This window comes from Pundamilia nyererei, unplaced genomic scaffold, assembly GCF_000239375.1.
Source record: "Pundamilia nyererei isolate P.nyererei 1_Seehausen unplaced genomic scaffold, PunNye1.0 scaffold00047, whole genome shotgun sequence".
Taxonomy (NCBI): Eukaryota; Metazoa; Chordata; class Actinopteri; order Cichliformes; family Cichlidae; genus Pundamilia; species Pundamilia nyererei.
Genome location: NW_005187448.1, coordinates 2108589 through 2121335, shown reverse-complemented (window position 1 = coordinate 2121335; position 12747 = coordinate 2108589). Strand labels below are relative to the sequence as shown.

The 12747-nt window shown below is 43.3% G+C and overlaps 1 protein-coding gene across 1 annotated transcript; it reads right to left on the bottom strand.

The window, feature by feature from the left end:
- Positions 1-41: 41 nt before the first annotated feature.
- nr1d4a (nuclear receptor subfamily 1, group D, member 4a) lies at positions 42-12287 on the bottom strand. The gene is made up of 8 exons (XM_005732562.1): positions 11546-12287; positions 5776-6081; positions 5587-5675; positions 5326-5470; positions 2289-2869; positions 2012-2197; positions 1661-1871; positions 42-1550 (listed from the first exon to the last, which is right to left on the bottom strand). The coding sequence occupies exons 1-8, from the start codon at positions 11565-11567 to the stop codon at positions 1354-1356; spliced, it is 1737 nt and encodes a 578-aa protein (XP_005732619.1). The 5' UTR covers positions 11568-12287; the 3' UTR covers positions 42-1353.
- Between the last annotated feature and the right edge of the window lie 460 nt (positions 12288-12747).

Genomic DNA, 12747 nt, shown 5'->3' with positions numbered 1-12747 from the left:
TACAAAAAAGACACAGAGGCAGAATAATACATAATTCCAACTTTATATCATTGTATCATTTCTATTTAGGAAGAAAAATGTACAAAATGTACAATATGTGCTCAATCAGCCATAATCAAACAAGCAAACAGTGAGATGACCAATCAAATTAGATCTCTCACCCAAAAAAAAATATTTCTTGTGTTTGTATGACAAACATTGGGGCCAGAGGAAGGGTGCATGTGGAGTGAATGCTGGTGATTTCAGGGATTATGCTGGTTTGTTACATCATCTAATATAGCAGGAGGAGTGTCTAAGCTGTTTGAGAATCCCTACTACACATTCTCCTGAGCAAAGCTCCCTTGGCATAGCCAGATCCCCACCAAATACAGGAAGGTCATTACATTCTTCTTCATTACACCAAACTCATATGTCTGATCCATCATATCAGTTCAATAATTGATACATCAACATTGGGTAACATAATATTTACAGCAACAAAAAATAAACACAGGAACTACAAAACCCCATGTGCACTCCATCGGTCTAGATGTGATACGGTACAGTGACAGACATTATGTTTTTGTGAAATAATATTATAATCGTGCTGTCTTATCACGATGACACATTTAAATTCAAGGTGAGCCAAATGTTTTCTGGAAGGTTAGTCAAAACTTAGAAAGAGACTGCATCCTGTCATGTGCAGGTTAAAGCAGGGATCCCATTCCAGTACTAATGCAGATGGCATGTTTGTAAAACAGTGACACACAAGTGCCTTAACATTTCAGGTATCACTATGTATTATATACAGATTCCCTTTTTCTTAAACACAAACTGACACATGGTCAATCATCACCAGTGGTCCCTAAGTAAAAAAAAATTCATATACAACATCCATCATTTAGCGGCTGCTTAGTGATGGTCTGTTAATACTGTATGACTTGCGGAATAAACAGAAGTGAACTGGCTTTTGTTCTTAAGTATACAGGATATAATGAGCAAGTGCACAAATGATTTTTTTCTTTTTCCAGAACGGTGCTAGTAACTCTACACAATGATTTAATCTTTTTCTTTTTAACTGAACAATGTCTCTCAAGAGGTGTGGAGGTTTATGCGTGTACATGAGTTTGTTTTCATTGTATTGTATTTTTTCCTCTCAAAACATTGCATGACGATCGACAGCAATTCAAAATATGTATGTAGCCCTCATTTATCCTTTTCAAAACAACACTCATTAATTGCACAATTCCTTGTTCCTCAATATTGAAGGAAGTCCTGCCCTTGGAAGATAATATCTGTATGTGTGTATGTACTGTGTATTTTTCTGTGTGAAATAGTCTTTTTTCCTGTGCAGTCTGTGAAAGAGGGGACTTCTTAAGGATCAATGCGAAAGGCCAACAGTTTGTCAGAGTGCAGGTTGTTGAGGGTGCGGAGGTCTGGAAGGCGCAGAAGCAGCTTGGAGAAGAGGGTGGTATCATCTGGACGACGGCGAGTGATCAGTGAACGCAGGGCGCGGATAAGGCCCTCCTGTAGCTGCTCCACGGCCCTCGTGTCCGAAATGCCGGAACGGTCTGAGGAACACAGAGCATACCGGTGTGAGTGATTTGAAACAGTTAGCACGTTGTGGATTCATTATCGAACTGTCACTGCGGTGCAGCATTTGTAACTGTTGTTGTCTAACCTGCAGAGACCAGCACCACGGCCATGAAGAGAGCCATTTCATCAGGCTCTAGTCCCAGAGAACTCAACTTCTCACTGAATTCAAACATTGCATCCAGCAGAGAGCCCATGCCCAAGGCACGCAAAGTGGGCAGCGGGTAAGTTTGGCCATTCAGGAATGTCACTGTATGCTCCCCAGCATTGAACAAGGTGCAGAACCTCACCATCAGAACCTTAACACGCAAGAAATGGTGAAAAAAGACGAGAACAAAAAGATAAACGTGAGACAAATGCTTTAGCCAAAAACACATCTGGACACATTATGATGCATTTATCATTACCAAAATGTATAACTGAAAATGTATGTCATTACCTGGAAGGTGCCTGATTTTAGCAGCATGACCTGGTCCTGTTGGCTAAGCTCTTGAAATCCTGGGATGCCTTTAGCAAATTCTACAACCTCCTTGACAGCAGGGGTGAAACACTGAGAGAAAGACTCCCATATCTCCTGACTTGTGCGTTCTGCCCCTGACACAGGGCACGCGTTGAGAGGACAGGCCTTTGAAAAGACAAAAAACATCAAGTCATAAATAGCTTGTCGAATAATGAATCATACAGCAGTCCTAATTCAGCGAGCGTCTTGTACTTACCAGCACTTTAGCTCCTGGAGCTAACTTCCATGGGCAGGAGGGCTGATTTTGGGTACTGCCTGCAATGCGGAAACTGTCATGATTGGCAGAGCTTCCCCTTTGAGGTATTGTAGCATTTGACTTGTTGTGATTCTGATTTGATGACACTAAATAGGTATACCGATTGCTGTCCATATTGTTAAATGCAGGTTGGTTGTGATTAGAGGAGACTGGGCATACACTGGCGGGGGTAACTGGGCAAGACTGATAACTCTGAGCTGAGGAGGGGTGAGATGAAACTTGAGGAAAATTGCCATGCTGAGAAAAGGGAGATGTGTTGTTGTTGTTGTTGGAGATGATGTTGCCTGACTTGGATGCTCGCTCCTGGTTGCTGCTGTTGCTGGTGAAGATGTCACGATAGGCTCTGGAAATGGCTCCAATGGCCTCTTTTGAGGTACCGTCGTCTGTGCTGGTGGGATTTTCCCTCACTGAAGGGGAGTCCATGTCCATGGCAGCCGACTCATTTAGGCTGTTCATGTAGCTCTGCATCTCATCCAGAAGTCGCTGCTTCTCTCTCTTAGGGATACGGCCAAAACGCACCGCTAAGGAAGACACAAGCAGAAGAGAAAAGGTTAGGCTCCTGTCACCGACAGCACGGGCAATCCCAGTAAATGTTTGTTTTGTGCTTTTCATTTCTCCGTTCTTGTCTTTTTCTAAATAAATGGTAATCCTTTTTCTTATTTGATCAAATACAATAATCCAAATCAGCAGCTCAACAACAACGAAAGTTACAAATGAATTTATAGATTTATTCATTTTTATCAAGAGATAAAAACTCGCAGCTTAACATGCTTAAACTGTTTACAGTGATTTCAAGGTGAATCACACAAGTGGGGAGATGAAAATTTCCTTTTCTTCATCCATACCCCCCACCCCCCCTTCTCACAGTAACCATCAGCTGGAGAGGCTATTTATAGACCCCCTGCTGCCATCTGCCTCATCCTCTCCTCTATCCACCACTATCGTCTTCCTCTACTGCTCCCTCCCTCCATTTGTAAGTAGGGCAGTGGGGCAACATCGGCATGATGTCACTGGCACTGAGATTGTGAGAAGGAGAAGTATGAGAGTGGTGGGCTTGAAGAGTTGAGGAGACAGAAGTGAGAGCATGAAGAAGACTGACACGAGGGATGGCGATGCTGGAAAATGACTGTGTGTTTGTGGCGCTCCTGTTGTGCAGTCATACTGTCAAACTGTGAGGACTTGCCTCCCTTTTGGGGACAAAAGTACTCATCATGTAAATCATATAATTATAAGGTCAAGATTTGACTAAGGTGAAGGGAGGATTAAGGTCTGAAGCGAGCAAGTTGTGGTTATTGTATTCTCTATTCTGGGTAGTGCACGTCACCAGGAAGCGAATGCAAGTGAAGAAGTGTGTGTTAGATAAAAATGGCACATCTTCAAAGACTTGAAAGTAGAGCACACGCGATTTCTTTTATAAAGCATATAAGTGGTATAGTGGTGTATACATATATGTATTTATATATATATATCAGTTGCATACTGCATACAACCACAATTTAGAATAAAAAACAGAATGACAATAACTGTGCAAAACTGAGCGATCAAGAGTAGTTGTAGTAGTAGTTTGCAGGATATACTAAAGAAGCTTTTGTAATCTGCAGAGTAACTTGATGAGGATGTGGCCAATAACCTAACATGAGCTTAATCCCTGTCATCATGGTTTAAAAAGAAGCAAATGCACACTACTGAGCTGCATATGCAAATTATGTTGAAAGGCATTTTAAAATCTAACCAGAAGGAAGAAACCTAAAGAAACTTTCCTGTATTCTGTCTGATTACGGGAAGAAAAGTGTGCCACCATGCCAACGGACTTCAATATTTGCCTATATTGCAGCGCCAGTGTCACACAGCTGCCTGGTGTGAAATCAGGGTGTACTATTTATTGTGGGCTGCAGTCAGTTGCCTGCGGTTTTCCTGTTTTCGTAATGCTTGAAACTGAGCAAAAAGGGGTTTCTAGGTTGTGGTCCTTAACGCATTCAAAAATCTCCCGTAAGAGGGTCAACCTGAATGTTCTCTCATTTGGATGCATTTTGCCACCGTCTTTTTTTTTCTTTTCTTTGCTGTGCACCAAAAGTGTCAAGCACATGCAGAAATAACACTAACCTCTTTACTAGATTAGGCAATGCAGAGTACTGGAGGGTGGAGATAAGCAGAAACCATACTGAGAGGAAGAAAACAGGCAAACTACACCAAGTAGGTCATGATGTATGAGTACACTATAGGGCTGATTCTGTATTGTTTTTCTAGGTCAGCCCAACTGTTTTCTTAATTTGTGGTGATAGGTGATCAATCACTGTTCAGCTTTCAGAGCCAGAATGAGGTGAAAGGAGTGTTACGCCTGAAAAATTCTGTCATAACGATGGTTTCTGCATCCCTTGCTTAATTGTTGCCCTGTCCCTTATTAATTGCAGTAAGATGTTCTATGGGCATACACAAGGTAATCACGTTGACCCTGTTCCAATTTCCTAAAATAATTCCTGTGTTTGCTGCAGTTTTCCCGATGATAGATAGCTTTAGGGACTTCAAGGTTCCTCTACTCATAAATCACTGTCTGAGGGAGAGATGTAAGGGGAGCTGAGGGAACATAGTGGGTACATATAAGGGGGAGGGGCTGCACTGAACAAGAGCATAGAGGTAGGTGTTGGTGGATGCTGCAAAGGGCAGCAGAAAGACACTTAGTAACTTAAAAAGAGTGATACAAAGCCAGATGGTACTTACAGGCAGTGCAGTGACAAAGTAGGAGGGCAAGACAGGTGCAAGTCTTCCTACAAACTGAGTGACTGAGCTACTGGCATGATGACCTCAAAAGTCTTCCCGCATTACATTTTTCACTCAGACCTACATATCAGTACTGCACCACTTTCTGTGTGCCCATTTCCCTGCTGCTTTGGCTAATCAGAGCACTGTGGTATTCTGGCAGAAGAGCGAGAGGAGAAATTTCAGTAAAATAAAATAAAAATATGTCAGGATGTCTCACCATCTCTTGACATGCCGACAGAGAGGCATTTCTTGAAACGGCAGTGCTGGCACCGGTTCCGATTCATCCGCATGATCAGACAGTTCTCATTCTTCACGCACATCTTGTAGTTGATGTTTTGCTGGATGCTGCGTCGGAAAAACCCCTGACACAAACAGACATGTTTACATATATACCATGTGAAACCAGGGCACAAAAAAATCAACACATATATGAAATATTCCACAGTTTTTTCACATTTCTTTCTGATTATTGCCTTACCTTGCATCCCTCGCATGCATGCACTCCATAGTGGAAACCAGATGCAATGTCGCCACAGACTTTGCAAAGCAAGACCATTCCACCTGTCTCTGAGGAAGGAAAGTGAACTGTGAGATAAGCTGCAAAAACACACACATACGTATATGAAGGAATAAATATTTATGCATATCGACAGTTAGGAAAACTTACTGGTGAAAGTTCCCGGGAATCCGCATGGCCTTTTCCCCGCAATGGGGTGTGCATAGGAATGCTGTGGAGTAGCTGCTGGTGTTGAGGGGCCACTATAGACCTCTGGGAATTGGAACACCAGTTTGGAGGATGGAGTGTTGCACCCAGCTGCCCTTTGTTTCAATGCCCCAATCTCCGTGAAGGTAACCTCCTCTGGAGATGAGGGCTGGGAGTGTGAAGAAGGTGATTGTGTCTGGTATCCACTTGAAGGGCTGCCAGGGCTGGGACTGGCACTGCCAGAGGAGCCAGCATACAGGATTACTCCTCCTGAAGAGAAAGAATGGAGATGTTCACATAAAAAGACTTTTAAAAAAAATATAGCCTTGTTTAAGTTTGGCTGGATTAGATGATTTATAAATTAAAAAAAAATAAGGGCTACTTTATAGCTGTGGATGTGTTGTGATGTAATGTTGCACAATCTGTGGACGGCGGCTCTGAGTATCCGCAGCGACGTCGCTGCACGCTGAGTGTAATAGGCGTAATGGTGCGCTCAAGAGGATAAAGTGGGCGCTAAAAAGACTGCCGATGGCACAGCAACGAATCAGAGAGACGTACACTACACAGCAAAATCTCCAGTGTTAAATTAACACTGGAGATTTTGCTGTGTAGAAGAATCACTTAAAAAAAATTCTTGCGTCATGCAGTCTTAAAGCACCTGTAAATATTAGCGGATTCTTTTTTGTCATTCAACTGTGGCTGTTTCCGAACTTTCGTTTCTCTCTCGCTCTCTCACTTCTAGTCAGGCGTTGTGGATGAGCGGAGACACGACCTCACGTGTCTGCGGGGTCTGCTGCCTCCTCCGCTCCAATAATAGCCTCGCTCCCCTGGCACCGTGCCCAGCGCCAGCTAACAGCACGACACCTGACCGCCGCCTCACATGCGTGGACTCCTGACACGGTTACTGGCCGAACCAAATCCGCAGTCTCGTGTTGAAATCTAACACAATTTGAAGTCAGATCTGTGTTTATAAACATACGCTGAATGGGACAGCCCTCAACCGCCGCCACCCTCACTCACTGAGCGTGAGGTAGCAGCGAGCCTCTGCTACTGTCGCTCCACAGTAGAAGAATGTGAGTCACGTTTTTGTTTTCTGTTTTGTTTTCTCTTTTGTTTTTTTTGTGCAAAGGTAAAACCTCGATTTTGTGGTTTGGACTGCCGTAATAACAAGGCAGTGTGCAGCAGAGTCGACTAGAGACACATTCAAGATTACAAATTAGGCTCTGTACGCACTTATTTCAGTATTAAAAGCAGTCTAAAAAATATGTTTCCAACTTAAAACTCTTTTTTTTTTCAAACTTGCACATGCAGCTGAGAGTGGCACGCTGGTTTTCGCTGAATGTGCCTGGAGACCGATCCCTTTGCTGCGAACAGCATTTGTTTAGCGCAAATGTTTTGATAATCCTTCCACCAGCACGTGTTGGAGGATTTGTTGACTCATGCCAGAGTCATAGACAGATCCAGCAGACCAGACCTGAGCCTCACCTCCTTGTGAGCCTACACGCAGACAGTGAATGCCCAGCCCACGCCGACTCACTCCACCCAAACACATTGCATGTCCACCTGAAGACTCACATGTACAGTAGCCTTGTGTTTATGAATGACCCCCTCCCGAGCCACTGTACTGTGAACGCTGTTAATGAATAATCCGTTTCTGCTTTTGAATAAGTGGTGCAGGAAGTGTCCAAGCAGGCTGTGAAGTGCTGCTGTAATTCATTTCTGTTCTACACATAGATTTTCGTTTAAAAGATAAAACTCTATCTTTCATCTTATGCAAATAGTCCATTAGGAGGGTTATTAAAGATCTGTAATACATACAGGAATGTATTGATCTACTGATTGCAAACACAGGTAATGCAACTCCTGCAAGGCTACATGCCATATTAAAGCACCTGAACCAAACTCCAGTTTTGTCTGATCCCGTGCCTTGCACAGGATTTCCCACGTACTCAGAGGATTTCCATGCACCTTGCTACAACGTGCACAAGATTCCCACAATTCAGGTCAACGCAGACAGCATCAATTGAGGACGCGGTCACTGCCCATCTTAAGTTTAGTGTACCCGTGCAAACGCTAATCTGCCTGGGACCAGAAAGCAGGCAGAGAAACGTGAGCACTGGATCCTCCACAGGCGGTCTCTCTCTCCCTTCTGTTTCCCTCTTTATCTCTTACTTTCACTGGCTGAAGTGGATAGAAGCACAGTTAAAGTGACTACAGTCATAATTTTTCCCCTGGGGGTAAAGTTTCTAAATATAGATCCCGACTTTCTGGGAAAATATTATTTTTTTATTAGTATTATTCTAAAACAGAAAATATGCAGGTCTCTGCGGCCAATGAAATGAGTTTGTGCTATGCTGAACACAGTTTCTACTTGGGTTGTTTGCAGAAGACTTTGTTACCTCGGGCTCGTGAAAGTAGGTCAATATCGCAGGAACTTGATAGAATTGTGTCTATGTGCCTCTAGCAGCTCTCTCGAAACTGGTGCCGCATCACACAGCAGCTCTGGCTCATGCAATTAAGAGGGCGAGCTGTATTAGAGTATCACAGTGGGTGGCTATGGCCTATTTTAGAGACCCCAAGAATATGATTCGTCGTGTAACATCCTGTCTTGTTTCAGTCTGTTCTGTGGTCTTGATAAAGCGTCGGTTTCATTGCTATGCAAGCTCTCAGCATTTTAACAGTCACGTTCCACTCCAAACGCACGATGAATGCACGAGTGCCCTGAACCGATTCGTCGGGGACAGATGTTGCAGAATCAAAATCGACTCAGCTTTGTACCACACTGCAAGCTCGCACTGATTTAAATGAAAGGAGGGGGCGGTGTTCAGTAGAAGCAAGTGGTGCATGAGGCGGGGAAACGTGACCAGAGAGAAAAGAGTTAACGTGTGGAATTGCTGACCCACTGACCAAGCTCTGCCTCACCACCACCGCAGGCGGCATCGTCAACACAGAAGCGTCCGTGAGAGCGGGGTAGCGGCAGGAGGAGGGCCCGGATATCTCACGCGTCGCACGCGGCTCTGCAAGGGAAGCCACGTGAGGAGGGCTTTTTGACAGGGCTTTCACCGGGAAGATGTGAAGCGTGCGCTCCAGCCGGGAGCCAGAGCTTCTACAGTCCGCCAGAGGCTTATAATTAAAGAGCCAAATTAAATAGAGCAGCATGTTATGCGGCAGGGTGGTCTGACCGCGCACCACCGCCAGCAGCAGCAGCAGCACAGCCGGGCGGTGCAACTAGGTTTAAAACAGCAGGGCGAAAACTGTGTGTCAGTGTGTGACCAGACCAAAGTATCTCGGAGAAAATTCGCGTGAAGATAGAAACACGTTTAATTCAAAATCCATCTGTTTGTGATTAGTCATGCCCTGGGATGTTAAATGTAATTGTTTTCTTTTATTTGGATGAGTCTTAATTTATAACCAGAGGACTGGTTCACTTGTAACTCAGGTCAGCTGCACCACTCAGCATCTTCCATTCTGAGTGGTGCAGCGATACAGGCTGCTGACAAGAAATTGGCCTATATTGTGATAGGGCTACTCATATTTTTGAGGACACAGGTGTCTTACTTTGGGATACACATTTTTTCCTGAGTTTGAAACGTCTTCTAGCCTATTTATATGGCCTATTTTCGCCCCATACTTCAAAAATAATGGGGTTGGATTACTATCTAGCAAATGTTTAAGCACTGAGGACATAATGTTGACAAAAACGGGGCTTTTTGTCTGAATGTTTGTGCCACTTAGTCAGCCTTAGCACCAACGCACTCTTTTACTTGGCGAAAAATGGTTTGAATACTTTAATGATGCTGAAAATATTGCAGATCTCCACCAGGGGTGTGCCAGAGGACGGTTTAGAGAGGAAACTAAAGTCCGTGAAGTTAAGCAGTGAAGAGCATAGAACTTCTTCTTTTTCTCCAATTTTGCTTACACCATCTGGTTATCATTTGACGGCTAAATGCGAGCAAACATTGTAGCTATGTACTATTATAGCGCTACAGAGCTGTCATTGCAGGTGTCATAAAACGTTTTCTGACTTCCACACCCTGGTCCAACTGCCTTTAAAAAAAAAAAGAGCTGATGTGAATACTAATGCTGATAAATATTTTCCAATGCGTTCCCAACCATTTGTATGTTATTATATGCTCCAAATATTAGTTTTTACTGATTTATATTTCCCCAATAATTGGCCCTGTGTAACCTGTTCCAGCTGACTGTAGCCTACTCCCCTACATTATGTTTACTAGTATTACATAACAAGCCTGCTAAGCTATATATCGTGAATTTGGGTCTATTATTTGAGTTATAAGATCTTTTATGTATGAATAAATTATTGCATTAACCTTTGGGTGAATGCCTCCTTCACATGCAACAACTCACTCACTCAGTCTGTAACTCATTCTTCAACAGCCTTGGCAATTGGAGGCATGTGGTTATAATAATGTTTATAGCTTTGTTTAGATGACTGAACTCATAAATCTAATTATGTTTGGTCCCAATAACATTATTGAAATATTAAAGGTCAAGCCAATGTGGTCACCATTTGAAGTATTAAGGAAATGAGGAAAAAGTGGGATGTCATTAAAGACATTTTATTTTATTAATTGAACAAATAAATAAGAAAAATATAAATAAACAGTTAAATAAAGATATAAAAACTTTTGGAAAAACCTTCTGCTTCACTGCTTCTGCGTCTTGGACAGACAAACAACAAAACTCAGCACCCCAATCTTTGTTTTTATCGGCTGAGTAATACTACAGCTAATATATGATTATTCATCTATTTACTCTGGCCCACTTTATCAGTGAAATCTCAAAGTCATAACACGGTTAGTGGGTTCGTTTCCAGTTCTATTGCACAGGGTGCGCCCATCACCTGTGCCAGAACGTGACCGTGGCTGTTGTAAATGATTCACCGTCAATTAGGAGAGGGAAGCAGAGAGCATGTGCACCCTTGACTGATCTCGAGAAAACGCTGCTTAATACCACTTAACGGATAAAGGTCCTTCCATTATCAGCCTTTATATTGTAGGCACTCCAGCAATGGCTTTGATAAAGGAAAACAGGCACGCCCCCTACGCCAAACAGTGTTTTTCTGCATGATATGACAGGGCTGCAGTTTAAATTCTGGCATGACAGATTATGATTACAGTGCCGGCCAACATACTGTAACTCCACGTGAGTTTGTTTTCGTGGGGAGAAACAGGAAGTGGCCAGCCTCCCTTCAGTCCCGAGCGGCTCACCTTCCCAGGCGTTGTTGCGCTCGGACATTTGAATGCAGCACAGCAACGTCCTGGTAGCTTTGCATGAAGTTTTACTTTAAAATCGGGTTTTGTTTGACCTTTAAATTCACAGTCTTAATTAAAACCACTCAGCTCAGAAATGAGTAAAATACAAAACCCTCAAAATTATAGTTCATCCACTCGTTGCTGCATGTAATGATAAAAAAATCGCCACAAGTAAAAATGAATGAATGAATAAATAAATCAGTGGTTTGCACAATTATTAAATCAGTGGGATATCGCATTTCTGTGATGTATTCATTTAAGCTCTGCTTCATTTCAATCAAAATCAGCTCTGTTTTACACTTGATAACACATTATGATCAAATCGAGCTGAATTGCTATCGTTTATTGATCGCTGGTACCAACATGAATGAATATCCATCAGTCGTTCAGTTCTAACTTTTGTCATAATCACCATTGCTAGACATTTGCAGCACGCTAAACATAAAATAGAATCTTACCACCGCCGGGGCTGTTATCCATTTCTCTCTTGTGGATGATTAAACCTCTGGATAAACTTGATAGCAGACCTCCGTGAATGTCACGTCACTAGACTGGAGCAAAAGTCTTTTAAAGGCAGACGAGAAAGTCAAAAAAGAGTTTTGCGCAAAACACCTGCTCCATAGAGCGCAAAAATAGGAAGCACTGATTGGAAAGAGTCCAGTGCTGGCGAAGTTGTTGTTTTTTCTTCTTCTGTAATCTGTAGGTGATTCAGTAGATGGCACCTCTTTTCTGTTAGATCTGAATTAGTCACACTGGTCTCCACCAATGATACCTGGATACCTTCTGCTCTCTGAGTACTGCACCTCTAGCTCTAGCGCGCGTGATGTTGCACGACCGAAGATTAAACTATTCTCACGAATTCCAGGAAAGCGGAGTCAGCATATCCTTGAACACACTGTCGGACTTGACACAAGCTGCACACCCACTGATACAAACACCCACATCAATCACGTTGCAGGTGAGTAGGAAATGTGACCGCCTTTTCCGTTCTCCCCAACTTGTGTTGTGGCTGTTTGTGTAGGATTTGGCTCGCTCTTTGTATGTAGCGGAGTCCCGTCTCTCCCTCTCTCTCCTTCACGCTCTTGTGCGTTTTCATTGGCGGGGATCCGGGGCTGAGGGGAGTTTGATGCGCTTATTCGAGTGTGGTGTGTGTTCAGTAAAGCCACGCTACATGTGCGCGGTGCATGTGCCGGAGAGAGCGCTGCCCTACTGATACACATTTTATGCAAAATACAGAGCGTGTGGTGAGGAGGGATGGAGAGATTGGAGGATGGAGCACATGGACAAGAGGCGTGGCTCACCGTGACTGCTCTGACAAGCAAACGGATGGTAAACACCGAGACATGCCAAACATCATGCAAATGCCAAGTCCAACGCGCATGTGCCAGGGGAAAATGTAGACGCGCGAGTGGACTTATGAACAACATGCTCATTGAGGAGACCACGTGCGAACACAAAGCATTTGTCAAAATTGGAATTTCAGCAAAATGTGGATCCTGTGCGTTTTGTTTTTTTTGCCCGTGGCTTGCGTGTGAGGGTGAATTATTGCATCAATGCCTTATTATTGTTATTATTAATAGTTAAAATAAGTTTCTAAATTGGTTGGGGACAACAAATTGTCGATAGTGCAGTCGTTGAACATTAGCTTTGAACAAGCAGG

Coding starts and splice junctions, on each gene's coding strand:
- nr1d4a (XM_005732562.1), bottom strand. CDS start 11,567: ATGGATAACAGCCCCGGCGGTG. Junction 2,198..2,288: donor CTCCAGGAGCTAAAGTGCTG/GTAAGTACAAGA, acceptor GTCTTTTCAAAG/GCCTGTCCTCTCAACGCGTG. Junction 1,872..2,011: donor TAAAATCAGGCACCTTCCAG/GTAATGACATAC, acceptor TTGCGTGTTAAG/GTTCTGATGGTGAGGTTCTG.